Source organism: Nerophis lumbriciformis, linkage group LG01, assembly GCF_033978685.3.
Source record: "Nerophis lumbriciformis linkage group LG01, RoL_Nlum_v2.1, whole genome shotgun sequence".
Taxonomy (NCBI): Eukaryota; Metazoa; Chordata; class Actinopteri; order Syngnathiformes; family Syngnathidae; genus Nerophis; species Nerophis lumbriciformis.
Window position 1 is genome coordinate 40,580,742 of NC_084548.2, and position 26,759 is coordinate 40,607,500.

Genomic DNA, 26,759 nt, shown 5'->3' on the forward strand with positions numbered 1-26,759 from the left:
TTTGGTATGACTCGGCCGGGGTTTGAACTCACAACCTACCGATCTCAGGGCAAACACTCTAACCAGTAGGCCACTGAGTAGGATATGAGTAATGATGTGTCAGCGCATTTAATCCATCATAACTGATTTTCATCAAAATTTAGCTTAAACTCGACAAAACTCCCCTGCAAAAAATCTACGGTGAGTAAAAACTTTGTTGGAATTCCTTTTAAAGCGGGAGTCGGCAACGCACGGCTTTCGAGCCACAAGCGGCTCTTTAGCGCCGCCCTAGTGGCTCCCTGGAGCTTTTTCACAAATGTATGAAAATGAAAAAAGATGAGGAAAAAAATATATTTTTCTGTAGGACACACAAGACACAAACCTTCCTGATTGTTAGAAATCCCACTGTTTACATTAAACATGATTCACTGATGAGAGTATTTGGCGGGCGCCATTTTGTCCTAATTTATGGAAGTCCTTGAACGCACCGTAGTTTGTTTACATGTACAACTTTCCTTGCTGCTGCCACAGAAAGACGTGTTTTATGCCATAAGTTAGTGTAATAATGCTCATTCTTGTATTATTTATTTCACTAACTACTTCTTTGCTATCACTTTACTATCATAGTTGTACATATTGTATTTGCTGATGTTATGTTGTTATTGTGTTTGCTGTTGTTTTTGTCTCTCTGTCTAATCCCCCTCTTGTCCCCACAATTTCCCCCTCTGTCTTCCTTTTTTTCTCTTTCCATTCCCTCCTGCTCTGGCCCGGCTGCACCAAATGATAATATAAATACATTTTAATAAAGTCAAGTACAAATAAGGCAACAAGAGAAGTATCCCACACTTCTCTTTTGTAAAGTAAATTTGTACAGCCGATATGGGCATCTACATCAACTATATGATTTGCCTGAGAAGCTGGACAGGACATACAATTAAAAAAATGAAATAAAATAATTACATTGTTTCAGGCTCTCCATGTAGTCCCGATTTGATAAATGTTTATTAGTTACACTCACACATTAAACGATTAATCTAAGCAACATAATATACATCAAAGCTTTTTTCTAATCGAATGAATCAATTAATCGTTGCAGCCCTCAACAGGATGGTTGGATAAACTTGCTTGATGCACATAATAGGTTTATAGTTTGATCAGTGACAGCTAAAATGTTATATTTTTGATGATGTTTCGTGATGTTTTTGTTTAAGTTCATAAAATTGTATATGTTAACATGTTTTTTTTAGTGCAAAGAGGACACAATCTGTTGTATGTCCTGAACACACATACTCCACACACAGCCCAGATTCCAACGCAGAAACTACCGACTTTAAGGCAGACATTCCAACCACCCTCAGAAAGAACCTCGTGGACGTTTAGCTAAAAACGTTGACGCTTTATCAAAGATTATTTGTAGTCAGTGTGACTCACACCTCCCCTTCTCTGTAAAAGATGTTGACTTCAGTTGGCTCATGCATTTGTAGGTTAAGGGTCAATGATCCACAACAGGGAGTGTGATGAACTTTGACAGTGGTATTAGTGGGGTAAAGGGTCCCCATAGAGTGACTGGGCATGTCGTATTAATAGTTGAAGTTCAAACCTGCTGTAAATTTACAAATGTATCTGAACAATCGCAGTTATTAAGGCATTGGAAATATTTTGAATTAGAAATATTGTCTACAGCAAGTAAAAGGCCATTGAAGACATATTTGTGTATGTGAGTGTAATGCTATGCAAATGCATGTATAGAAGAAAAAAAAAGCAACTCAGTTAATCTAAAGAAAAACTGTTTATTGGTACTCTATATGGAAATGATGCAATGTGCATCGAAAAAGATACAAATGTGTGACAAAGATACGTTGGTACATTTTGATTTGTAATGGACGAAGCTGCGGTGGATCCAGCACATTCTGCTCAGAATTGTTGCCTTTGTGAATACAGTGTTTGCATTTGAATTCAGATTAATCAACGTTTGAAAGTTGCCGTTCCTTCATTGAATATTGCACAAAATAACTGAACATTGAGTTGTCATGTTTGTAGGAAGTACGGTACAAAATTGTTACAAAAGGCATATGTGACTTAAAAACCGCTGCTATTCTACTAAAACAACTTGATAATGTCGACGTTAGAAATTTGAAACACACACGAAAGGAGGACAACAGAAGTGTCAGGTATTGTGCGTCATTAGAGACACGTTCTATAAACCAGGGGCCGTATTCCTAAAGATTCTTAGTGCAAAGAGTTGCTCCTTGTGGCCAATTTGTAAAGAAAATCTGAGAATCATGATATTTTCTTAGAATTTCCCCTAAAAGTGAAGCGTAGATCCTGGTAAGGATAAAAGCTGTTCTGAAAGAAAATTAGCCCTCAAGAGAGCTCCTAAGAGCAGGGAAGAGGACTTCTAAGCGGCCTAGGACTTCCCTAAGGAGAGGACACAATGGATGAATTATTTGGAACACTACAGATTAGCTTGTGCAGGAATCATGTTTGTGGTTGATCTCATCAGAGATGCACTTACTTCTCCAACCCAACAATACCACCTAAAATGAAAGCTAACCAACACTGCTTTTTATAGGCAGGTCAGCAATCACAGACATTGATGAAAGCTGAGCCAGTTAACTCTCGTAAATACCAAATTGAGTTGAAATGTTGAAAGTGCAAAAATTACCAGCTTGCAATTAATATGAGCAAATAAATATAACTATCACTATGTGAATACTGTGCAAGTGGACATACGTTTTCACACATTTTGTAGGATAATTTTTAAAGTATAGCTTACTATTCTTTTAACAGATATGTTATTTTATGCGAAACATTAATTACAATTACAGTCTTCATTAGATTCTATGATTAAGTTTAACAATTTGAGGGTTCATCCTTTGTCCATTTTTATATCATTTATCTAGCTTTTAGGATCAACCGATCACAGCTTTCGAAATGATGACGCATACCTAGCAATGGGGTCAAGCACACCTCGTCACTAAGATAGGAGTTTCTGTCCATTCTTTGCTCAGAGTTATCTGAGAATGTTCTGGAATCACTCCTAAGCCAATACTCCTTGCTAGGAATGCTAAAGTTAAGTTAGGAGCTCTCTGAGATGATTCTCAGAATCTTTAGGAATACAGGCCCAGATTAATTAAGATTAATTACATCAAAAATGTATGTGCCGCTTTAAATGTGCTGCAAAAAATCCAAAGCGACACTTTGCAACAGTAAAAACAACCACTACAATAAAAGGTGAACCAGAAATAAAGTGCAAAGAGGTTTCTCCAAAAAAATGCAGTGCGAGACTGACTTTAATGGTCACACAGGCAGTGGACAAATACTCTAAAATGCTACTTCCCTTTTCACTACCATCTGGCCCTGCATTGTCATTTTGTCCCATTTTGATTAACATTTTTTGTTGTATTCAGCCAAAGCCTTAATCTCAAAAATAAAGCATATGCACATGTAAATATAATATGGATATTTATAGGGTATGTACTTTGACAGATGAGGGCTCTATCACCATTAATGGATACTGCAAAGTACAGTTAAGTTAGCCTCAGTAACACAGCGGCCGCAGGCACCTACAGATTGTTCACAAATTAGCTAGTCTTTTAACAACTTATGTTTGCTGAATTTTAAGAGAAGCGAGAATTTTATCATTCCTTCGTTGTCCAACCTAAATTGCTCACCTCCACCCGGAATCAACAAGAAGAAAAGGTAGTAAACATTGAACAAGTTATATGTCAATATACAGCTTAAGATCAGTGCCAACTACAACAACAGTTGCGACATTAACAATATTGATATGGTAAAAAAAAAAAAACGAGATAAAATTACATCAATATACACTGTAATCCTCCTCATAGATATTAAACTACAGGATGTCTAAAAAGGTGAATATGCAGTTCAATGTCAACCTACCGACGTTAGCAAGAACACAGAAAGCACATCAATCGTATTCCTCTCACAGAGAGCGTTCACATGGTTGTTTCTACAATGGTGTGGGTGGGCTTGGTCAAGCCGTTGTTCCCGTTAGGGTCAAGGGGCTGCGTCAGCTCACTGTCCTTGGCCATGTACTCTTTGGGCCGAGAACTCACGCCTGACTTGGCTGGCGCCGCCACTGCTTTGATCCTCTGCATGAGGGAGATGGAGCATCATGACAGCCATGTTCAAGACAACCATCCACTTTACCACAGACTATTGTTGTTTAATAAGAATTAGGGCCGCAGCTATCGATTACTTTAGTAATCGAGTTTGATTAGTTTGTTCCAATAATCGAGTAATCGGATAAAACATTAGTTATACTTAATATTCAAATCACAAACTGTAAATTGAGTATTGTTGGCGCTTTTTGGATGTAAATGTAGAGGGCTTTATGGGCGTAATAGAGGACCTTCCATTGGCTCCATTGTAAGCGCACTGTTATTTATGTTTATTTACGATTTGGATTGCATTTTAAAAAACACATCCTTTGTCTTGTTATAATGATTGTGAATGATATGCACAATTCCCAAAATAATCGCAGTTCCCCTTTAAGGAAAATAGTTGAAATAAAAAAATAACCTTCATTCCTTTTTCTAATAAATGCAATCCATGTGGTACGAGTGGGGGAAATGCAAATTTTTAAAAGGCGAACAAGACTGCAACAACAATTCCACCTAAGAAGCAGCGTACTTGTCATGAATGTCATGACAGGTTTGGATTTTGTTTATTTCCTTTACTGTGTTTGGTATTGTCTTATTTCCAGCCCGCTTATTTTCAGGGCTACTTCCTGTCTGCCCCACTACACTGGCCCCAGCGCCGTCTCCCACAACTGTCCTGGATTGGCTATCTGAGCACACTTGTTCCAGGTTGCCAATCAGGCTTCTTTATAAACCAGCCTGCCCTGCACACAGTGCTCGATCATTGTTTATTGTTGTAATTACATGTTTCCTGTACACTTCCGAGCTGCATTTTAGCTACGTTGTTTTTGACATTAAAGTCATGTTTACCTGCGCTATGCCTGCCATCTCTGCATTTTGGGGTTCAAGACGAACAGAACATAACAGTACTGTGGCAAAATCATTTACACAAGGTACCATGTACAGTATGGAGAACTATGCACAGAGCGATCACTAAAGCAGTCGCTCTGCAACTCCAAACCAGCTCGGACAAATATGTGTGCTGCTGCAAAGCTCTCGTGGAATTATAACTTTAATTTAGTGATATATTAAATGTGCAAATTGTCTTTAACATCAGTACACCCTAACAAGGAGCCCAGGATACTTCTATCCACTTACTAAAACGATATTGTCATCTCAATGTTTTACTTGATTATTTATTTGCATAGAACAGTGGTCCCCAACCACCGGGCCGCGGCCCGGTACCAGTCCGTGGATCGATTGGTACCAGGCTGCACAACAAATTCAAAAAAATAAAAAATTTAAATAAATAAATAAATATTTTTTTTATTTGTATTAAATCAAAATAAAAAACACAAGATACACTTACAATTAGTGCACTAACCCAAAAAACCTCCCTCCCCCATTTACACTCATTCACACTCATTCACACAAAATGGTTGTTTCTTTCTGTTATTATTATTTCTGGTTCCTACATTATACATCAATATAGATCAATAGTCTGCAGGGATACAGTCCGTAAGCACACATAATTAATTTTTTAATGACCAAAAAAAAAAAAAAAAAAAAAAATACCCCCCCCCTCACCTCCAACGGTCCGCGGGACAAATCTTCAAGCGTTGACCGGTCCGCAGTTACAAAAAGGTTGGGGACCACTGGATAGAATATACAATACTACATTTATATTTACAGTAGTATTTTATTCAAAACAGAAGTTTTTAGTTTACACTATTGATCTGGTTGATTTTTATAACGATTTAATGATTATTGGTATCTTTGATTTGTTGGGGTTTATTTTTTGCATGGAATGTGCAATAACATTTTTATTTACAATTTATTTTCAAGACATGAGTTTTAAGATTGCACCTTATCAATGTTAATGTTAGAGATTATTATTTATTTGCATGCAATGTACAATGCTAAATTCTTTTCATCATTTTATGCAAGCAGAAGTATTGCCTCTTAGAGGAAGCTCTTAATAGAATGTTTTGAAAATGATTGCGTAAAAAGTACAATTTACATCTGGTCTAAGAAAAACAAAAAACATACACATTTTAATTTTGCTAAGCGTGAGATGGAGTGTATGCGGTGTCATTTCAAACTAATAATTTTTGATAAACTAAAGTAAGAACTTATGAATGTAGTGCAAACATTTTTTGATAATTGTTTTGAATTATCTCTGTCATTTGTATTCATTGATTACTTCAAAAAGTAAGGGGGAAAAAAATAATCAGAAAAAACTATTTTAAATACATTTTTTAGTTAAAAAATCGGACATTTTATTTTTAAGCCATATTCCCGAGGTCTAATACATTATAATGCCCGAATCACTGTTAATGGTTGGAAAACCCTCAAAAATGAGATACTACATCTCAATAAGTAAAGTTAAATTGTTCTTGGAACTATGAGAAGAAAAAAAATAGTAACATTAGAATATGGCCCAAATAAAACAAAAACTATGGACTATATAAATCAGACGGGATACAAATATGATTTATATATTGAAACATTACATTTCTTGACAGAGCTTTCGTTTTTCTGATGTCAAATTATTATTTTTTTTGCAGACTAATTGTATGTAAAAGCACCTTTTCTGCCATTTTATTTTACACCTACACATATATAACCAAACATGGTTAACAGCAACCACTAAATGGAAAAATCCCTGCAATCTTGTAAATTTGAATGAAATTAAAATGTCCGAGAAAATATGCCTGCAGAAAACAAATACAGTAACAGATGTGAGCAAATTGCGCAAAACTAATTGTGCTTGTTTTGCTTTTTCTTTAGATTTTTGAGCCTTTTATTTTTCAAAACTCAGCCTTAATGAGAGCAGTTAAGAACAAAAACAAAATAAGAAAATTAAGAAACAGGGGTACGAATTAATTTGTTCAGAGATCGTAAGTGCTAAAGAAAGGTGGGAATCTTTGGGCACCTCACGATTCGATTTAGATTCAGGGGGCTATGATGTGATTACAAATCTTTAAATATTATCCATCCATCCATCCATTTTCTACCGCTTATTCCCTTTGGGGTCGCGGGGGACGCTAGAGCCTATCTCAGCTACAATCGAGCGGAAGGCGTGGTACACCCTGGACAAGTCGCCACCTCATCGCAGGGCCAACACAGACAGACAACATTCACACTCACATTCACCAATTTAGTGTTGCCAATCAACCTATCCCCAGGTGCATGTCTTTGGAGGTGAGAGGAAGCCGTAGTACCCGGAGGGAACCCACGCAGTCACGGGGAGAACATGCAAACTCCACACAGAAAGATCCCAAGCCTGGGATTGAACCCAAGACTACTCAGGACCTTCGTATTGTGAGGCAGACGCACTAACCCCTCTTCCACCGTGCTGCCCTCTTTAAATATTATATTGTATATTATTACGTTGTACAGTCCATCCCGAAAGTAGTCACAGTGCTTCACTATTTCCACATTTTGTTATGTTACAGCCCTATTCTTTTATTCTATTATTATTTTTGTTCTCAAAAAATGTACACACAATACGCCACAATGACAATGTGAAAAAGTTATTTTTAGATTTTTTTCCAAATATATTATAAAAAAAAAAACAATAAAAAAATGACATGTATGTGCATCACCTCTCAAGCTCCATCAAGTTGGATGAAAAGCATCAGTGCACAGCCTTTTTCAGATCTTTCAAGAGATGTTCAATCAGATTCAAGTCTGAACTTAGGCTGGGCCACTCAAGGACATTTACAGAGTGGTCCTGAAGCCCTTTTTTTGATATCTTGGCTATGTGCTTAGGGTCGTTGTCCTGCTGAAAGATGAACCGCCGCCCCAGTCTTGAGTTCATAAGCGCTTTGGAGCAGGTTTTCATCCAGTATGTCTCTGTAAATTGCTGCATTCATCCATGACCAAAAGTGTTGCCAACGGCAGCCGCGCAGTGTGAATATCATTGTCTCTTCGGCTTTATTATTCTATTTGCTAATTTCCTCTTTTGGATGGTTAATCTCTGCTCTAAGACAGTTCCTATTAGCCTTCTGTTGAAGTGTACAAAGCAATGATTTTTTTCTTGTTTCACAGCATCACATTCAAGCTAGTTTAACGCCGAGTATACCATGGTTAGTTAGAACTAAACCTAGAACTAATGTTCTCAGATCATTAGCATTAATGCCACATTTTAGGACCGTCTTTATTACTTTATTTATGTAAATAATCGATATTTGAAGATGTGATCATCGATTTATGAATTGTCCATGTTCTAATCGTGATGCTTCGGTAAATCATTCACCTCGAACACCTCTAGAGTAAACAAAATGAAGGCAGTATGTTTTACAGGAGTTAACTTTGCATTCTACTCACTTCAATGAGAGTTCCCTCAGACTGTAAGATCTTGATGACCATCACCATAGGGATGCAGATCATGGAGGCCAAGGCCAAACACCAGCCCAGGCCAATGGCCCAGTCAGGGTACTCGTACACTTTGTTGTATTTCAGAGGCTTGTATTTGACCAGAGAGAAGACAAAACAGCCCTGAGAAAACAAACAGTCAGCTTTAAGTTATACCTTCAAAGTTAATTGTCAACATAAGATACCCTTCAGTGCAATAAAGTGAAAGTTTAAAAGTGGTGCTCTCACCATGCACAGCACCGGTGTGATGATGGTCCAGCTCCATTTCATCCATGGGTTTGGTCGGTAGCCAATCATATCCTCGACTCCATCATAGAAATTATCAACTCCTGACAAACACGTTGACAATAAAGGTCTTATCAGTGTTTAAACAATGGTGTATTTTCATAATCTTAGCACAACAACCATCCGTTTGCCTGTCAGAACTAGTTTACTAGGTCATTTCTTGTCAATAACCACCCATTGTGTCATCTTACTGGCCCCAAACCTGTACCACTTTAGAATTATGCAAAGTTTAGAATAACAAAAATGTCTTACGGTATATGTAGTTAATAGGACCATCATCCTGAACTTGTTGTAAATATTACTTGCAGTAATTTAACAATGTTACTGTTTAATAACTTGATTTTGTTTTTATTTGGTATAAAAACAATCTGTAACTTGTATCTTTTTAGAAAACAGTAATTTTGTTGTATTTAGAAAAAAAACTTGCAAAATGTAGCATTACTTTCTTCCCTTCCATCATCACGTATCAAATCTTGCGGCTTCAATGCACCGCATATTTTGTACGAAAAATATACACATTTAAAAAAAAAATGTTTTGGCTGAAATTAATTGTTAAATTAACCTTTTATACACCGAGTATGTGTAATACAGTGCATTATTTGTCATATTTGTAATAATTATTTTGTGGAGAAGCCGTGATTTAGTCTAATGTCCAATGCCTATTGTGTCATATTACTGTGTAAATCATTTTTATTTCCATTTGTGTGCTGGTTGGTCATTTCTTTCACTGGCTAGTGCCGCCTTGTTTCACCTTAACTCACTAGTCTTATTATTAGCCTGAATCAAGAATCTGAATTCAAACCGCTATCCCTATCTTTTTATGACAAATGGTGTGAACAGATCCACTAGGACAGTGGTCCCCAACCACCGGTCCAGGGACCGTTACTGGTCCGTGACGAATTTGCTATTGGGCCGCAGAAAAACATGAAATAATTTAGAAACGACTTAACTTTCTGTCAAACTAGACACACCAATAAGCTTGTTTATAGATGTACAATAAAACTCCTCATAGGAAGTTGCCATTAGTTATAACTTTGTGACATAACAATGCACATTAATGAACATATAGAATATAAATGTCCCAAAGGCTGATTTCCATCTGCAGGTTGATGGTAACCTGCTGGGGATCTCATTGCAAAGAAACAAGCCCTGGGCTCCCACTAATTCAGCGTTATCGTGAGTTGTATTTTTCATGCATTTATTTTTGCTGTATTAATTTGGCAGAAGTGGAAAGCCGGTCCCTGAAACTAATGCCTCATTAAACCGGTCCGTGGTGCAAAGAAGTTTGGGGACCCCTGCACTAGGACACATTGGTTTCCCACGAAAAACACACAAAAAACTTTTGACTTCTGGATCATTACTTTGATGAAGAGCTGACAGAAACCGATCAAGAGTCACTTCTACTTACCATAAACCCAGGCTACAGCAATGCATTCAAAGAAAGCAACCCACAAAAGGCACACACCGCTGGCTGCATAGTAGTCAAAGAGTTGAAACACATACATGCCACCCTGGGAAGAAGAAGAGTGTCATTAATTCCCCCTGTCATGTGTGTTCATGCATTGAAAGAAAGATGCACAGATCGAAGAGGGACATTAAAACAAGGGGAACGACCCCTTGAGGGACAAGCGGTAGAAAATGGATGGCGGGTAGGCTGGGATGTTCAATGTAAAGCACAAGAATGTTGGCGCTCGACCAGCTGGACCAGAGTTCAACAGGTGCTCATTGAAGCACACTTAACTACAGCTAAAGCAGCACGCCAAATTGGTCCATTCGAAGTTGCACAGGAATGTGGGAATTCAAAATGTTGGGAGCCATATTTGGTGGTGACATCGAAGGCAGTGGAAAGTGGATGACTTACTTTGGTAACCATGGCGAGTCCTAAGAGATAGCTCATGAAACACATGATGGCTATAAAGATCTCCCGCCGGTAACCCTTCCTTAGGAGGGACGGATACAGATCCACTATGGACGTGATCTGTCCTTCCACCTCAACAAACTGTGGAGACAAGAGTTGTAAATATTCTTGTAATTCCAGTAAAGTTCAAAGTTAGAAAAGCTCCATTGTAATAATGTGAGATATGAATACTACATGATGCAATATATTATGTCAATTTATACTGTAATTATTATTTGCAGTATTAACAAATTGTAGTTTGGTTTATAGAAGGGAACAACTGTGGTATTAATGAGTCCCTCCAGGATTTTGTGGGTGTTTTTGTGATTGTAAAATGTATTTTTTTGTTTTTTTTATACCGCAGCAGCTTTTTCACAAAATGTTGTGCGAGCAATGTTTTGAGTTTTTTTGCTATAAAGAGCATTGCATCAGCTTCTGATTTTTTCTATTTGTTAATAGTTTAAAGTGACCTTAACCTAACTGTGACACACTGCAATATGTGGTCAAGTCAAGTAATTATTCTAAAAACCCTGATATTTCATTTAATGAACATGTATGTTGGCATTACTCACAGTGAGTCAGTAGTCAAACAAGCGAGAGAAGAAAACCGTACTGTTGTCTGCCTTATTTAAAAAAAAAAAAATCATTTATTGAGGACAGTGCACATTAATGAACAATTTGGTGTACAAATACATTTGGTATTCATAGGTCTTTGGTCCATACCTGAAAATGTATTTCACAGAAACTGGCTTTTTGGAAAAAGTCCATAAATGTAAAACACCAAGTATTTGTATTTTGAAAATGTATGTTTGTGTATGTGGAATAAGCCTAAAAGGACTGTGACATGGTATATGTGCATGTGTGTATTTGAGCACAAACCTGGCTGTCAAGACCAAGTAGCAGCAGCATGATAAAGAAGAGGATGGCCCAGAAGGTTGGCAGTGGCATCATGGACACCGCTTTAGGGTACGCAATGAAGGCCAAGCCAGGACCTGGGGGGGTGAACAGATTGGGAAAGGGGGGGAGAAGGGGCAAAGAACAGTGTTAACAACTCTCGTCTAATTTTAGCTTAGACGATATAAGCGTATCGGAAAAATAATGTAAAGGCTGATGTAGTGTGGTTGAACAGGGTCTGGCACTCCCTGTAATCTAAAGGAATGGTGACCTACTCTACAAAATAGCCATAGATAAAAAGGGTGTTGTGTGTCACCATGAAGGAAATAGTACAGATGCCCTTGTGCTTACTTGCAGAACCAAATGTTAAATTCATCATAAACACAATCACAAAGCCTTGATAAAATAGACCCTTTATACAACTTGTGTTTTGTTTGTACAGTTGACTCATTCTCATATCTAACAAGGTGTAACAAATACAAATGGTCTTTCAAAGAAACCTTGTGTAAACTTAGCCCTCAAGCATTATACATTTACAACTAGGCACAATGTCCAGAGTCCATGATAATACATACTGTATGTACTGTATACAGTTTATTGCTAAGCTCATATCCAGCAAAACTATAAATCATTAATGTCAATTTATTACAGGTACCCACAACTAGTATTATGTTTTCGTTTATCATCAACTTATATTCTTTGTCGAACTGTGACACAATTGACAACCGATTCAAGTCGAATCAACACCATAGTCACATTTCGTGTCGGGACTCGGAGGGAAATTAACCAGAAGTTTATTGTTGACTTGTATCATACAACTCAACTCTCTTCACAGTCACCTGAACTGCTTTAACTCAGAGCATAAGATAAACAAACGTTTATTGTGTCCTACAGTGAATGTTTATAAGCAGAAGCAGCATACAGTAAACATAGGCAATAACAATACATATCTAAATACCAATACATTAATACTACTAGTATTATAAACCTGCCCATGTGCATAGGAATCAACCAGGAGTGTGAAAAAGAGAAGATAAACATACTTTCATAAATGAAAAGGTAATGCTTAAAGAATAACTTGTACACTGTATTAATTTTATATAGAGGTCATTTCTCAAAAGCATACCACACATTAAGGTCTGACTATAGTCATATTTCTTAAAAAAGAAAAAAAAAAAACTTCCAAAATAGCTGATCACATAGACCACCACAGATCATGTTATAGGACGTCAAAAGATGGTACTGGAGTAGAAGTCAAGACAAGATTTCAATATCTACAGTGCGAGCGTTCTGAAGGAGGATGCATTTCTGTCGAAATCCATATGGTATTGGGAGGAGGGGGGAAAAAGACATCCAAAACAGAACAATGGCATCCACCTCTGGCGTTCCACAGCTTGTTAACTGAACTGGGAGGAGAATGAAGAGCATCATTGCTAGTGTGGAGCTCATCGCCAGTAATTGCACGCACGGCCCAGCGCCATCTTCTTAGTCGTGTGTGAGCAGCTCGGATGTGGGACATGAGGACACACGAGCAAGGAAGGGAAGCGGCGTGGGTGCACTTGTTATAGTGATGTCAGCTCAAATCTCAGCTGAGCACACACAGCATCTAAACCACACCTTCAAATCTGCCCTCAAGCAGGAATCGAACGTGTGTAACAGTTCTTTGAGGCTTTTTTTCCCCAAGGAGTGTGCGATTGCCGAAACATTTCAGCATCATTGTTTCTTAAATGTGTGACATGTATTTTTTGTTTTTTTACTAATTTTTCTGCGACGTCTCCAATTGTCTTTTTCCTGTTTTTTTTTGGCAGCGGCACCCACCATCACTGCTGCCAGCACCTTGGACCCTCGTACCTGACTCTGCCACATCGGCAATGTCCACCCCTTGTTCTTGTGCCATGAAGCCCAGGACGGAAAATATTGCGAAGCCAGACACAAAGCTTGTACCGCTGTTGAGGCCTCCCAGCAGCAAACAGTCCCTATGTCACACATACGTCATGGAGGTTGTTAATGAACACAAGCGGAACCGAAGTTCCCATTTTCTAATTCACGCAGCCGTGTCTGACACATGTCACTACTGCTGACCCCTCATCCCCGCGCCCCGGGAGGAGGCAGCGCTTACCTGTAGCAGTTGTACTTGTATTTGTTGTAGCTCCCTAGTGATGTCATGGCACCCAGGCAAATGGCGTAAGAAAAGAAAATTTGCGTGCCTGCGTCAATCCACACCTGCAGAGACAGGATATTCCAGATTAGACCAAAATATCAGATTTTCTGATTATGATTATGTTGTTCTGATCATGTTAAAAAAATAGTTAACATATATTGGTAAACAAATATGATGGAAATCTGTCACAAAAACCTGTTTAGTTCACAAAAGAAAGTTCATTACTTTTTCCCTTGGTCATATGCATGTTAATTTACAGTGTTGATCATCAACAACTTGCATCCGCTGAGCAAATAAAAGCTACAAGGCAATAAATGATAAATGATAAATGGGTTGTACTTGTATAGCGCTTTTCTACCTTCAAGGTACTCAAAGCGCTTTGACACTACTTCCACATTCACCCATTCACACACACATTCACACACTGATGGAGGGAGCTGCCATGCAAGGCGCTAACCAGCACCCATCAGGAGCAAGGGTGAAGTGTCTTGCTCAGGACACAACGGACATGACGAGGTTGGTACTAGGTGGGGATTGAACCAGGGACCCTCGGGTCGCGCACGGCCATTCTTCCACTGCGCCACGCCGTGGACATTGCTCAGAACGATCAGTTCCTTCAAAGTTTTCAAAATAGTACTGTGGAAAACTATGATAATTGCTTTGAATTCAGATAGATCATAATTAATCACGCTTAATAAGTAAAACAGTGGCGCAGAACGCCAGAATGAACTTCTCCATATGTGGCTATAAAAACACCAATGTTATTCAAGGAGACACTGTAGGTATGCAGCCACAAAATGGACCAATTCAGCAAAATGGATAGGCCCTGCAGTATGACAGTGTAGCATTAATAAGCATCAACTAGTTACTTAGGTACAGCTAGGACTAAATCAATGTTGTGTATTTTGTTTTGCTGAATAGTCTAAAACATTGTGAAACAATGACAAATCTGCTTAACCAATGATTGTATGGGGTGCCGAATGTAAAAATCCAATTCCACTTTCCAGCCGATAAATTTAAAATGTTTACCTAATGTTTTTCACTATGCATACTTTTCTTCACATTTGAAGTATAAATTAAATGGTGAATCTGAAGGTTAAATATAAATCTAAATTTTAAGTTTGATTCTTAAATATATGTCTAAATATTTGACGTGTCAAAACGTTGCATATAAATGTTACACATAAATGTTACATATAAATTTAAATGTTAAGTCTAAATCTTAACTCTAAATGTTTAAATTTAAATCCTAAATCTAAATTTTAAATCTAAATGTAAAATCTGAATGTTAAATCTAAATCCATTGTCAATAATTTAAGATTTAGATTTTACATTTATAAATGTTAATTTATAATTTTATAAATGTTAAATGTAAATGTTAAATAATGTTACATACAAATTTAAAATATAAATATGAAATATAAATATAAATACAAATGTTACAACGAAATATAAATGTTGAATATAAATCTAAGTGGTAAATATAAATGTTACATGTTAAAATATAAATATTACACATATGCATTAAATATAAATCAAAATGGTTAAATCTGAATGTTTTGATAAGTGTTAAGCTAAATATTTACAAAATATGCAAATATCCCACTCTTCCCACACCTTTGACCGCCCATGTTAACCAAGCGAATGTGCTGTGATGGGAAGGAGCGAAACATATGGACAGCTGATGACTGACAGATTAATGCCAATAATGGTGCATGCCGTTAAAATGTTTTGCTTCAAAACATGCAAGTCTGCATGGTGTATTGCATTAAGACATCATGAATGTAGCAGAGGATAATAACACTTCTAACATGTCTCTCTTGGTTCTCACTCCTCGGTGTGAATGAATACATGTTTGTATGTGTCCAATTTTTTCGCCGCACTGTTACTTCACGTTCGCAGTCATGTTTGATTGCTCGTTTTCAACTTTTCGTTTTTTTTTCATAAAGAAATACAATCAGGTGTGCTTACGGTAGGGATGTCCCGATCCGATATTTGGATCGGATCGGCCACCGATATTTGCCAAAAAATGCGTATCGGCAAGGCATGGGAAAATGCCAATCCAGATTCAGTTTAAAAAAAAAACTCCGGTCCGTGTTTTCCAACGCACCGATTTAAATAATACATTCCACTTTTCTGCTGCTCCGTGATTTCCGTTCCGCATTTTCCAGCACACCTTCAACACATCCACAGGTCTGTGGAATCTCACACAGTTGCTTTTAGCTGCTGGCATTACACGACAGGCTCTTCTCACTCTTTCTTGTGTCTCCCTCTCACAGACAGCGAGCGCACCTTCTTACACACGTCACATACTGTCACGTCATACGTCACATACGTATACGTCCTCCCCGAGCAGAGAGGTAGCAGCATGGCTAACGTTAGCTGTGATGCTAGCGCAGCCGCTAAGGTGCGCGCCTGCTCAAACGTCCTCTGCGCACGGCAAATCTATGCCACGCACAAAATCAAATAAAAAAATAAGCGCATAACAATTTTCGATACACGGACACGACAGAGAAAACCGTTTCCGTCATCATTGTTCAAATATTGTAATGTCTGTCGAGACGCTTATCTCCGTTCGGTGCCACGCGCCCACACCATCAAAATGCTGAGGCAAAAATTTCCAGATCAACACCGTCTGAAAAAATTAGTGATCTATTTAGTTGTGATTTCCTTCTCTGCATGAAAGTTTAAAAGTAGCATATATTAATGCAGTATGAAGAAGAATGTTTTAATGTAGAAATGCAAGCCTTGAAAGAAAATTTTGAAAATCAAGACTACATTTCCTGCAAATGGGTGCATTTCTACCCTATATTTTAACTTTAGATTTATTCTCATATCAAACTCTTTTGGCTGTCTTTTTGACACTTAAATCCGGCACCCCCCTCCACACCCCGGATTATAAATAATGTAAATAATTCAATGTGATTATCTTGTGTGATGACTGTATTATGATGATAGTATATATCTGATAGTATATATCTGTATCATGAATCAATTTAAGTGGACCCCGACTTAAACAAGTTGAAAAACTTATTGGGGTGTTACCATTTAGTGGTCAATTGTACGGAATATGTACTTCACTGTGCAACCTACTAATAAAAGTCTCAATCAATCAATCAAAACACATAGAATCATCATACTGATGTGATTATATGCATCAAGTGTTCATTCAAGGCTAAGGCAAAATATCGAGATATATATCGTGTATCGCAATATGGCCTTAAAATATCGCAATATTAAAAAAAGGCCATATCGCCCAGCCCTAGTTTCAATGATGCCATTTCTGTTTGTCATGTATAATTTTGTCTATTTTGTGTTTATCCTTGAATAAACAGGTCAGTTTCTTGTTACCAACCATTGTGTATTATTCAAACTCCCCTAATTCAGCTGGCTAGTTGTTATCAAGAGTACTAAAACCCTTTTCAACATGATTCTGACAACTAAGTAGGCTAAATAACTTTAAACTTTAATACATGCTTGGATAGGCCAGTATCGGTATCGGTCAGTATCGGTATCGGATCGGAAGTGCAAAAACAATATCGGTATCGGTTTGGAAGTGCAAAAACCTGGATCGGGACATCCCTAGCTTACGGACTGTATCCCTGCAGACTGTATTGATCTATATTGATATATAATGTATATATTGTGTTTTTTATGTTGATTTAATAAAAAATAAAAAATAAAAAATAATAATAATAATAATTTCTTGTGCGGCCCGGTACCAATCGGTTCCGGTCCGCGGCCCAGTGGTTGGGGACCACTGATCTAGACCACAATGTCATAGAAGTCACATGGTTTAGACCAGATAAAAGCCTGTGTGTTAACTAGCTACTGAAAGCAACTTAACATGACTGTGATTGCATTGTTTCCAGCAAATTAAAGTTCATATGTGACCCCACCATGAACCATGTAACAGTACAGCCAAATGATGAAAGACACAAACAAATTCATGCACACTGAATCGGTGTAAGAACAAAAAGAGACATGATTTAACATTTAGATTCACTATTAAATTTCTACCACAAACGTGAAGAGAATGAGCTAAATGTAAGAAAAGTAATCTAAATGTGAGAAAAATGAATTACATATTCAAAATAGATCACCTGGAAAAGTGTGATAGATTTTTTTACATTCAACAGTAGTGGGCTACGTCACAAGTATGGCATCCCCACAGCAGTGATAACTGGCATTGCCAATGGAAATGTACCAATTGCGATTAAAACAGTGATGAGGACACACAAAACGAAAGAATTGATCCTCAAATATTAAAAGATAGATCCAAAATCTGATGCATTCTTAAATCTGGGCTGCACTGTGACATTTTATGTGAACTAGATACAAGAACTCAAAACTTTTTAAATGCATTAACATTTTAACTTAAGTGTTTTTAGTTCTTAACACCTGTACAGTGAAACTGCAAAAGAAAAGACAAAGGAAACAAAAAACAAATTCCCATGCTACCTCTGGGTCCTGCAGGCGAGTCAGGTTAGGGTAAAGGTAAAATTTGATGCCCTCTGACGCCCCAGGCAGGGTGACTCCACGCACCAACAGCACAATCAGCATCACGAATGGGAATGTTGCTGTTATGTACACGACCTACATAGGACAAAGCATTTATTATAATCCGGCCACGCATGCATGACCCATAACATCTACTTCTCACAGATACATTCATCGTTATAATGACAGATTAGCCGTTAACTAAAACGATGTGTTCAGGTTGTAGGATTAGATCTTTCTCACATTCTGAACATACATCAAGTCACCTACATGGAACAACTTTAGGGCTTTTACAACAATAAACATGGGGATAATTGCATTAGTAAACCAATAAAGGAAGAGTTTATCATTTCTGATTGCTGTTTTGGCCGACTTTAAGGCACAGTGAGCAACAGGTGCAAAAATAAGGCCATGGCGACAGCATACTAATATTAATATTAATAGTCCATAACTCACTCACTTTTCCAGTAGACTTGACACCCTTCCAGATGCAGAAGAAGCAGATAATCCACACTGCTAATAAACAAAGGGCCAGGTCCCATTTCAAAGGCCCGACGTCCTCAATCCCAGAGGAGATGGTTAGGACATTGCGTCTGCACATAACAAAACAATATGCATTTTTATACTTCAAAAATTGGGGGATGTGACATGAAGAAGTTCGAATGAAGGAGCTTTCAGTTGTTTATTCTTTCATTTTAAAACCGTGACTAAAGTGCCACTTCTAGTTCAATTAGACAGTCCAAGTAGGACTATAACAAACGGGCAGAGACTTAAAAGCAATTAATACCAATTGTGGCAGCCGGTTAGTAAATACTCACTCCCAGAACTCTGTCACAGGGGAGGTAAAGTTGGTAACATTGGCCGCCAGCCAAAGGGTCTTGTTTTTCCGGACAGTGTCCTCCACACAGAATTCTGTGTTCCAGGGCTGCTTGCATTTGGCCCAGGGGAGCTCAGGCTGGAAGCAGTGAAATAGGTAGTATAGTCCCCAGGCCAAGATCACAATGTAGTAGATATTCAACAGGGACACGATCACGATTGAGGCATAGCCAATCCCTGCAGACAAGAAAGAGAGAAAATTTAATTCAAGCTAATCCAAGTCACATTATCCGTGACAAACGCGACACAAATTACCAATTTATTCTCTGTTGTAATCAACCCCAGTAGCAGTGTACTATACAGTACAGTACAGCACAGTACAGTAGTACCACAGTTTTCAGAAGTCTTGGGTTTAGATAAAAATGTTCACCAAAACGCTGTCTCGGTTTTCATACACTGTTTCAGTTGTAGAATGATTAAACACACGGTGACTCACTATTAGTACCTTTAGTGTTGCCAAGCATTACAATTTTATTAAAAGATTAATTAATTATGATCTGTAATAAATTAATTAATCTAATTCATCTCTTTTTTTAATCTCATCTAAAAATGTTGCGAAAAGCCCACAATTTTAGGTATTTTCATTTGAATTTATCACATTAGTATTAAAACAATACCAGTGGCTTTAAAAAGTCACTTAGTGTTTTCTGCCACACAAGTGTGGTGAAAACATAAGTATATACTGTAACTCAGTAATAGATTAAAAAAACACCCACATTAGAAGACTTTTTAGGCAAGTCTAGCCCATCCATCCTCCATTTTCTACCGGGGGTGCTGGAGCCTGTCTCAGTGTTTCCTAATTCTTTTCTGTTAAGCATTTTGCCCCCCCCAACACTCTTTGGGCAAAACTGGCCAAAGATAGGTGTGCTAAGCTTGTGGCATCATAATTAAAAATACTTTAGGCTGTAATTGCTGCCAAAGGTGCATCAACAAAGTATTGAGCAAAGGCTGTAAATACTTATGTACATCTGTTTTAAATGTTTTAATTTTCAACACATTTGCATAAAATATATTTAAAAAAAACTTTTCACATTGCCATCATGTGCTGTTGTTTGTAGAAGTTTAAAGAAAAAAATCAATGTATTCCATTTTGGAATAAGGCTGTAACAAAGTGTGGAAACAGTGAAACGCTGCGAATACTTTGAGCGCACTGAAAGGTTGCGCAGCAACGACTGTGTGACGTGTTGTGCCAAAAATCTGCGGATGCATCAATTGATGTAATCAAAGTTGTGTAAGCAAAAAAGCTGTGCGTTTTTGGGAATAACAAGAATCCCAGTACTTTGAGTTCTTGAATTAAATCGTGTTTCCCACCTTATTTATCAAAGTAAACGCAAAGTACGAAGGTGGCGTTAATGGCATCAAGAGTCTAAGAGGGGCTGTTTGCAACATATACACAGATGCCTACAGGGTGCCAACTTTCCGATGTATTTTACACAGTATATTCTCGCATGTAATGAGGTATGTACGCAACACATGCACGCACTTTAGCTTTAGGTTGTTGTTAGCTATTATTAGCAACTTGGATAGCTAGCGTTAGCTGTCATTGAATGTATATTCTATCATAACAACAACATGACTGCAAATTGTTCGCTGCTTCTCTTGGACTGCTTTTGTATGTGTGTTCGCGCTCCCCAAGCGCGGCTGCACACTACACCCGCTCGTCTTGCAAACGCGCATGGCATGACGTGCAAAAAAATCGTCGAGTTCCAACAATACTAGCATCCAACATCAAACCACTCTTCCCTTAACCACCACCATCATTGCTCACCTGTGACAGGAAGCTAACAAGCCAAATAATATAGTTTGTGAACATTGCTCCAAAGTACAGATTTTGTGTTAATTTATTGTGCATACAAAAGTAAACATTGACATGTGCATAGGCAGTAATATATAATAAAACAAAGCGGCAGCCAAAGCAGGACATCCCCGTTTATCCCCTCTTTTATCACACAGGAAAAACCTATTAATATTATTAATATCAATATTAATATATATATACAATTAAATACATTTAATTGCATTTTGTATCATTTTATGCATGTAAAACTGTAATATTCTCTATTTAAAAAATACTTTGTGTTAACATTTTTGGGTGTGCTACAGAATATTTGGATTTATTTTGGATTGTTTCTTATGGGAACACGTTTCGTTTTTCGGTTTTCAACATACCCTTCGGAAAAGACTGATAACGGAAGTCGAGCTACCACTGCACCTCAAAGTTTCACTTGACTGTAACTACATTTTGTTGGGTGATTCACAATGTGGATGCACAGCCCACAAATTTGCATTACGTCTAATATTATAATGCAAAATCTCAGAGGAGTGATTCAAGCAACATTAGTCAGCTCCAAAACGCCAAATGGTAAAGAGGGGGGTATATCTAATAAAGTGGCCAGTGACATTAGTAGTCATGTTGTCTCTCCTCCTGAGGGAAATTTTGGCTCGTAAGCTGCTAAATTCTTCTACTGTGGCTAACTTTGTCAGTGGCAACCATAAAATCAAACAGCTGCGTAGTGATAACTTGCTGTGGATCTGTCACAATGTAGCTCGACACCTTTCACACACTTTTCATTCACTTGAGACATTGCACGTTTTATTATTTTATTATTTATCAAACGTGCAGTTTTAAATAATGAATGCAAAAGTGTACAAATATTTTCTCGTCCTCAACTGCATGCTTCATCTGCTTCAGGCACAGCATGCTCATGGAACACAGATGCAGCCATCTGTTCACCAGGTCTCTTTCTACAAATTTGCTCTGTTTTGAACTACTCTTTCAGCTTTTTTAATGACATGACAGGTTTATATTTAACTTCTCAAAAAATGACAGAGGCAATGCTGGAGCGATTAGTTAATTGTTTTTTTTCTCAACCTGATGATGTAATTTAATTAAAAGGGACAGTACGAAACCATTTGACCTCACGCAACTCCTTCACTAAAGGAAAGTGATGCTTAAAACTATAACTTGAACAATATCTTCCAGTAGGCTGCTTTTATTATCTATTATGTATGCTTCAGTCTATTAGTATTTTGCATTCTAAATACAGGTAATGCTTAAGTAAAAAAATGTCAATATTTCTTTGTGCAATTCCGAGTGGCCTACAGTGTGGTAATACATTCCCCCACTGGTTCCATTGTCGTTATTTTCCTCTGTTAGCTTATCACTGATAGCAGCTCAAATGATGTAAGGACTGGGAGGCCAAGACATTTTATCTACTATCATAAATTTTTTGTTTGGTTTCTGAATGATTGTTTTTTACTTTGATTTTAGGTCAACTACTGGGCTATAGGACAGCCGTGTCCACAGTACAACTAGTCTATATAAGATGCAGCAACTTTTGCCCAACCACAGTGTTTAACAACATTGTTGTTGGGCAACTTTTGATAATACTACTCAGACAATGAGGTCGACAAGGGGCACATAATTGTGAGGATGCTGTGCTATTTTTCGCTGACTTTGTGAACCTCTATATACAACTCCCAGCTCCAGAGTATTTTTATACAAATTGCCTTTGACACCTCACCATGTAAAATGCAAACTGACAGACGAGTCAATGTACAAACGTTTGTAGGACAGGTGAGACCAAGAGTGTGCTGCATGAGATACAGTATGTGATAAAAAGACATGTTAATGCTCACTTTGTGGCCAAGCGTGGAATTTATCGGATGGAGCACACAGCAAACAATCCTAAGACAGCAGCTGCTGGAAATCCGATTTTGCTCAGTTTCCTTTTTCTTCTTGTGACATGTCTTATGTGTACACAACAAAGGATGGGGAGGGGAGTGGTGGTACCAAATATTGTCTACATGCACAGCATCACTGACCCAAACAGAACGTGACCACAACAGCATACCATACTCTTTATAACATCCTGTTTAAGTAAACAGTGCGAGAACACATCATGCATCATGCAGTGTTCATTGCTAGGCAACTTGATGTCTTTTTTATGTTGTGTCTGTTTCCATGTCAACAAGAATCTATCAATCCAGTACACCCACACACCCCACAATCAGCAACCCATCATTTCTGTCTTGGTACAGTATGTACAATATTCTGATGTAGTAAGCACAGTAATTGAATTCATCCTTCATGCTAATCACTCTGAATATCAATAATTTAGCAAAACATCTATGGTGGTTGTGATCAGAGACCACCATGGATACTACTGGAGTAGAAGATGTGAGGTCCAAGTGAGAAAGGACGGTTGAGTATGGAGAAAAAAAGATAGTTTTTGTCACTGTTGTTTCGTAAAAAGGCCATTGTTGATGTACTACCTCCTCGTCACCATTACCGTCCCGGTAGTGCTATGCGATTAAGCTACATATATCGTACTACGACATAAAAATATCTATCATACAATATAAATCTTTCAGGGTTTCCCTTTCTTGTAACTAATCACGGCAGTGCGCCACGGCAAAATATTAGCCGCCACACCTTAAAAATGTTTTGTTTTTTATGTGAACACAAAGTAAAGTACTGTTTTGTAGCGTCAATAAGAAGACACACAAAGTCCAACAATCTTTTTAACTTTTATTGCCAATCTTATTCTAACTAGCCCAATTCCAACAAGTATTTCCTCCATGCACACACGTCTGCCTCCTTGTTTCCCCAGACACACAACACTACTTCCTCATTCTCCATCAACACAGTGTGTTCACAGATCATGGGAACAATGAGTGTCATAACACACAAACGTACACTTTAACACCAGTAGGTAGTTACAGAATGAATAGATATACAGTGTATAGTTTATTATTTGCGCACTATTGACTAGTGACGCACCATAAAATTTGGTCGCCGAAAAAATATGTACTTTGAATATCTTTCACATCTGGGCTGTGGCTAACTGCTGCTGCTTTGCAGTAATATTTGTATGTCCCTTGAAAGCACTTAATAGCGAGAGCCAGCGGATTATTGATGTCAAAAACACTGCAGTCTGCTACTAGCAGAGACAGACAGCATAATGGTAGCTAAACCAACAAAACCTGAAGAGGAATTGGTGCCAAAAAGAAGGAACAGGGACTCAGTTGTTTGGCTCTAGTTTGGATTTTTTTAAAAGTCAGACACCGACCGAAAAACGCCACTAGTGATGTGAAGACATCACATATTTACATCTAATATCGCTTGAAGACACAATGTGAAGAACAGTACAGAGACAGTGTTAAAATGCAACAAAGTGCTAATGTTATCTCAAATCCACAAAACAATAATGATAACAAATAACAACAACACACCAAAACGAGCATGACAGAGTCATTGTTCAAAGGCAGACACTGAGAAATTACAGATGTGTGATGATATTGACCTAGTATATACACTGTCGAAAAGAAGGGCTGACACTATCAATAGTTTAATTGTCTTGTCTTTATATACCTGTACAGTAAAAAATATGTTTTATAAGTAAAATGAGAAAAGATAGGTAAAACTGGTATTCATTTCATATGTCTATATATATATATATAATTTTAAGAAAAACACAATATCGTGACATATATTATCATCTGGATTTAAAATGGCCTATAATCGGTATATTTATATATTTTTGTCCATATTGCACAGCACTATGTCACGGTAGACGCCAAACTTTTTCAGCGAGTCCAAATGTTGGGTGCTGCGGCTCTGTGATTTAGCTATCTTAGAAAATAATAGATTTTTGAATGTTTGCTAATATAACAATATTGATTTTGTGTTGCATGTAATTGACGTATCGGCAGTTTTGGGACTAACGCGTCACTTTGTAACGCGTTACTGTAACGCCGTTACTTTCGGCGGTAAATAGTAATCTAACGCGTTATTTTTTATATTCAGTAACTCAGTTAACGTTACTACATGATGCGTTACTACATAAAAAATAACGTATAATAACGCAGTATCGGCTAGAAACTGAGAAGATCTGAGAGTGTTTTATTGCTGCAGTGTCGTCCTTCTGAATGTTCCTGTGTCACAAGGAAGAGGCGCGCCGCGCCCTCTGTGTGGGTGTATGTGTGTGTGTGGGTGGGGGCGTGTCTGTGTTTACTAACAAGACAAGCCGAAGCCGAGTTTCTTAACATGGAGATATTCTCACTACTTTTCTTTTATCGAGCACAAAGATAAGAACATTTTAGTTAAATGTAAGTTGTGTCTTGGATCAAAGATCCTATCCTAGAAATTCAAATCTGCTGAAACAGCTACAAAAGCAACATGCTTCGACGAAGCTAGTAAAGAGAGACACACTTCACCTCCTAAGCAACAGCAGCTGGATTTTAACGAGGCACTGCTAGCCAGGACAACATTTATAGAGACTTTGCAGCGTGTGTGCTAGAAGACATGCAGGCTATTTCTACAGTGGAGTCACCCGCTTTCAGGCAGCTAATTAGCATGATACCAGGCGTCAAATGGCACCTGGACACTGAGTACATAAAAATGGAAAGCGAACTAAAGAAGAAGCTCCAAACTCTGCCTCTGCTCATCATTCAGCACTAAAGGTACACACACTCTGTCAATTCTCTTATATACTCTTTCATTCTAGACTTCTAGAGTGTTTGATTATCACATCACTCTAAATGTATAGACTATAAAGTTCACATAAAGAAGGATGCTAGTGGGCCAGGCAAATCTTTCCTTTTCTTTAAACTAAAACTGGGAAAATGTGTAGAGTGTTCTGGGCTTCGGACATGATTTTATTTCAGAATTCCCATAACATATCTTTGTCTTTGTGTGTTGTATGTAGACCACATTGCTTAGCAGAGTTCAGTGATGCAAATGCATGTCAAGTTGATCAACAGATTGTATTATTCTCCAGTGCAATAACAGTACTGAAATGAAGGCTAAAAGGGCATTAAAGGGCAAAAAATAAAAGAATAAAAAAAATATTTAAGTAACTAAATAGTTACTTTTCACTATAACGCATTACTTTTTGGTGTAAGTAACTGAGTTAGTAACTGAGTTACTTTTGAAATAAAGTAACTAGTAATTGTAACTAGTTACTGGTTTTCAGTAACTAACCCAACACGCGTATCAGTATGCCCCTATCTGACAGTGTCAATCAAAACAGAGCAAATCTTTATAAAGACGATGACACTGTTTTTGAGTTTGATTTGATTGTAAATTAATCTAATGTTGTGGAATATGTGCAGCCATAGTTCAGTGTGACTTCATTTATTGACAAACATTGCCAATTTTATCAAATATTCTCGATAATGAGCTGAGGAGCAGAGCGTGGTTTGACAGACCTGTGAATATGGGGCAGAGTTTGGCCCAGCAGGTGATCCCTCCTTCAGAGGTGTATTGGCCCAGTGCCACTTCCAGGAAGAAGACGGGCAGGCCACCGCCAAACAGGAAGATAAAGTAAGGGATGAGGAATGCACCTGGATGATAAGAATATAAGAACCGACTCAGACAATTTCTCACTACTTTCACCACTTTGTGTGTGCAGCTTTTGCCTACCTCCACCGTTCTTATAACAAAGGTAGGGGAATCGCCAGACGTTCCCTAATCCGACGAAGCCTCCGGCCACAGACAGAACAAAGTCGAGCTTGCTGGACCACTTCTCCCTCTGAGGGACCTTGCCTTCGGCCTCGTCTTCGGGCCGAGTGCCTGGGCTTTTCCCTGGTGAGGGCTTCAGTGTGTCCTTGTGGAAGTCCTTCAGGCATTGAAGCTTCTCTTTTTGGGCCATGCTGTGGAGGACAGAGAGGAAACATA

At 37.9% G+C, this 26,759-nt stretch overlaps 1 protein-coding gene across 2 annotated transcripts in view; it reads right to left on the bottom strand.

Moving 5' to 3' along the window:
• Positions 1–1,749: 1,749 nt before the first annotated feature.
• Positions 1,750–26,759, bottom strand: part of LOC133620063 (sodium- and chloride-dependent taurine transporter-like) — a 53,183-nt gene continuing 28,173 nt past the window's right edge. For both annotated transcript variants that reach the window (XM_061981262.2, XM_061981253.2), the window contains exons 2-14: positions 26,505–26,734; positions 26,291–26,425; positions 19,021–19,255; positions 18,663–18,795; positions 18,164–18,298; positions 13,661–13,764; positions 13,393–13,517; positions 11,527–11,639; positions 10,612–10,749; positions 10,159–10,261; positions 8,694–8,794; positions 8,418–8,588; positions 1,750–4,097 (exon numbers count right to left, since the gene is read on the bottom strand). In XM_061981262.2, the coding sequence (XP_061837246.1) occupies positions 3,942–4,097; positions 8,418–8,588; positions 8,694–8,794; positions 10,159–10,261; positions 10,612–10,749; positions 11,527–11,639; positions 13,393–13,517; positions 13,661–13,764; positions 18,164–18,298; positions 18,663–18,795; positions 19,021–19,255; positions 26,291–26,425; positions 26,505–26,733 (1,878 nt within the window). In that variant the 5' untranslated portion in view covers position 26,734 and the 3' untranslated portion in view covers positions 1,750–3,941. The remainder of the gene's footprint in view (positions 4,098–8,417; positions 8,589–8,693; positions 8,795–10,158; positions 10,262–10,611; positions 10,750–11,526; positions 11,640–13,392; positions 13,518–13,660; positions 13,765–18,163; positions 18,299–18,662; positions 18,796–19,020; positions 19,256–26,290; positions 26,426–26,504; positions 26,735–26,759) is intronic.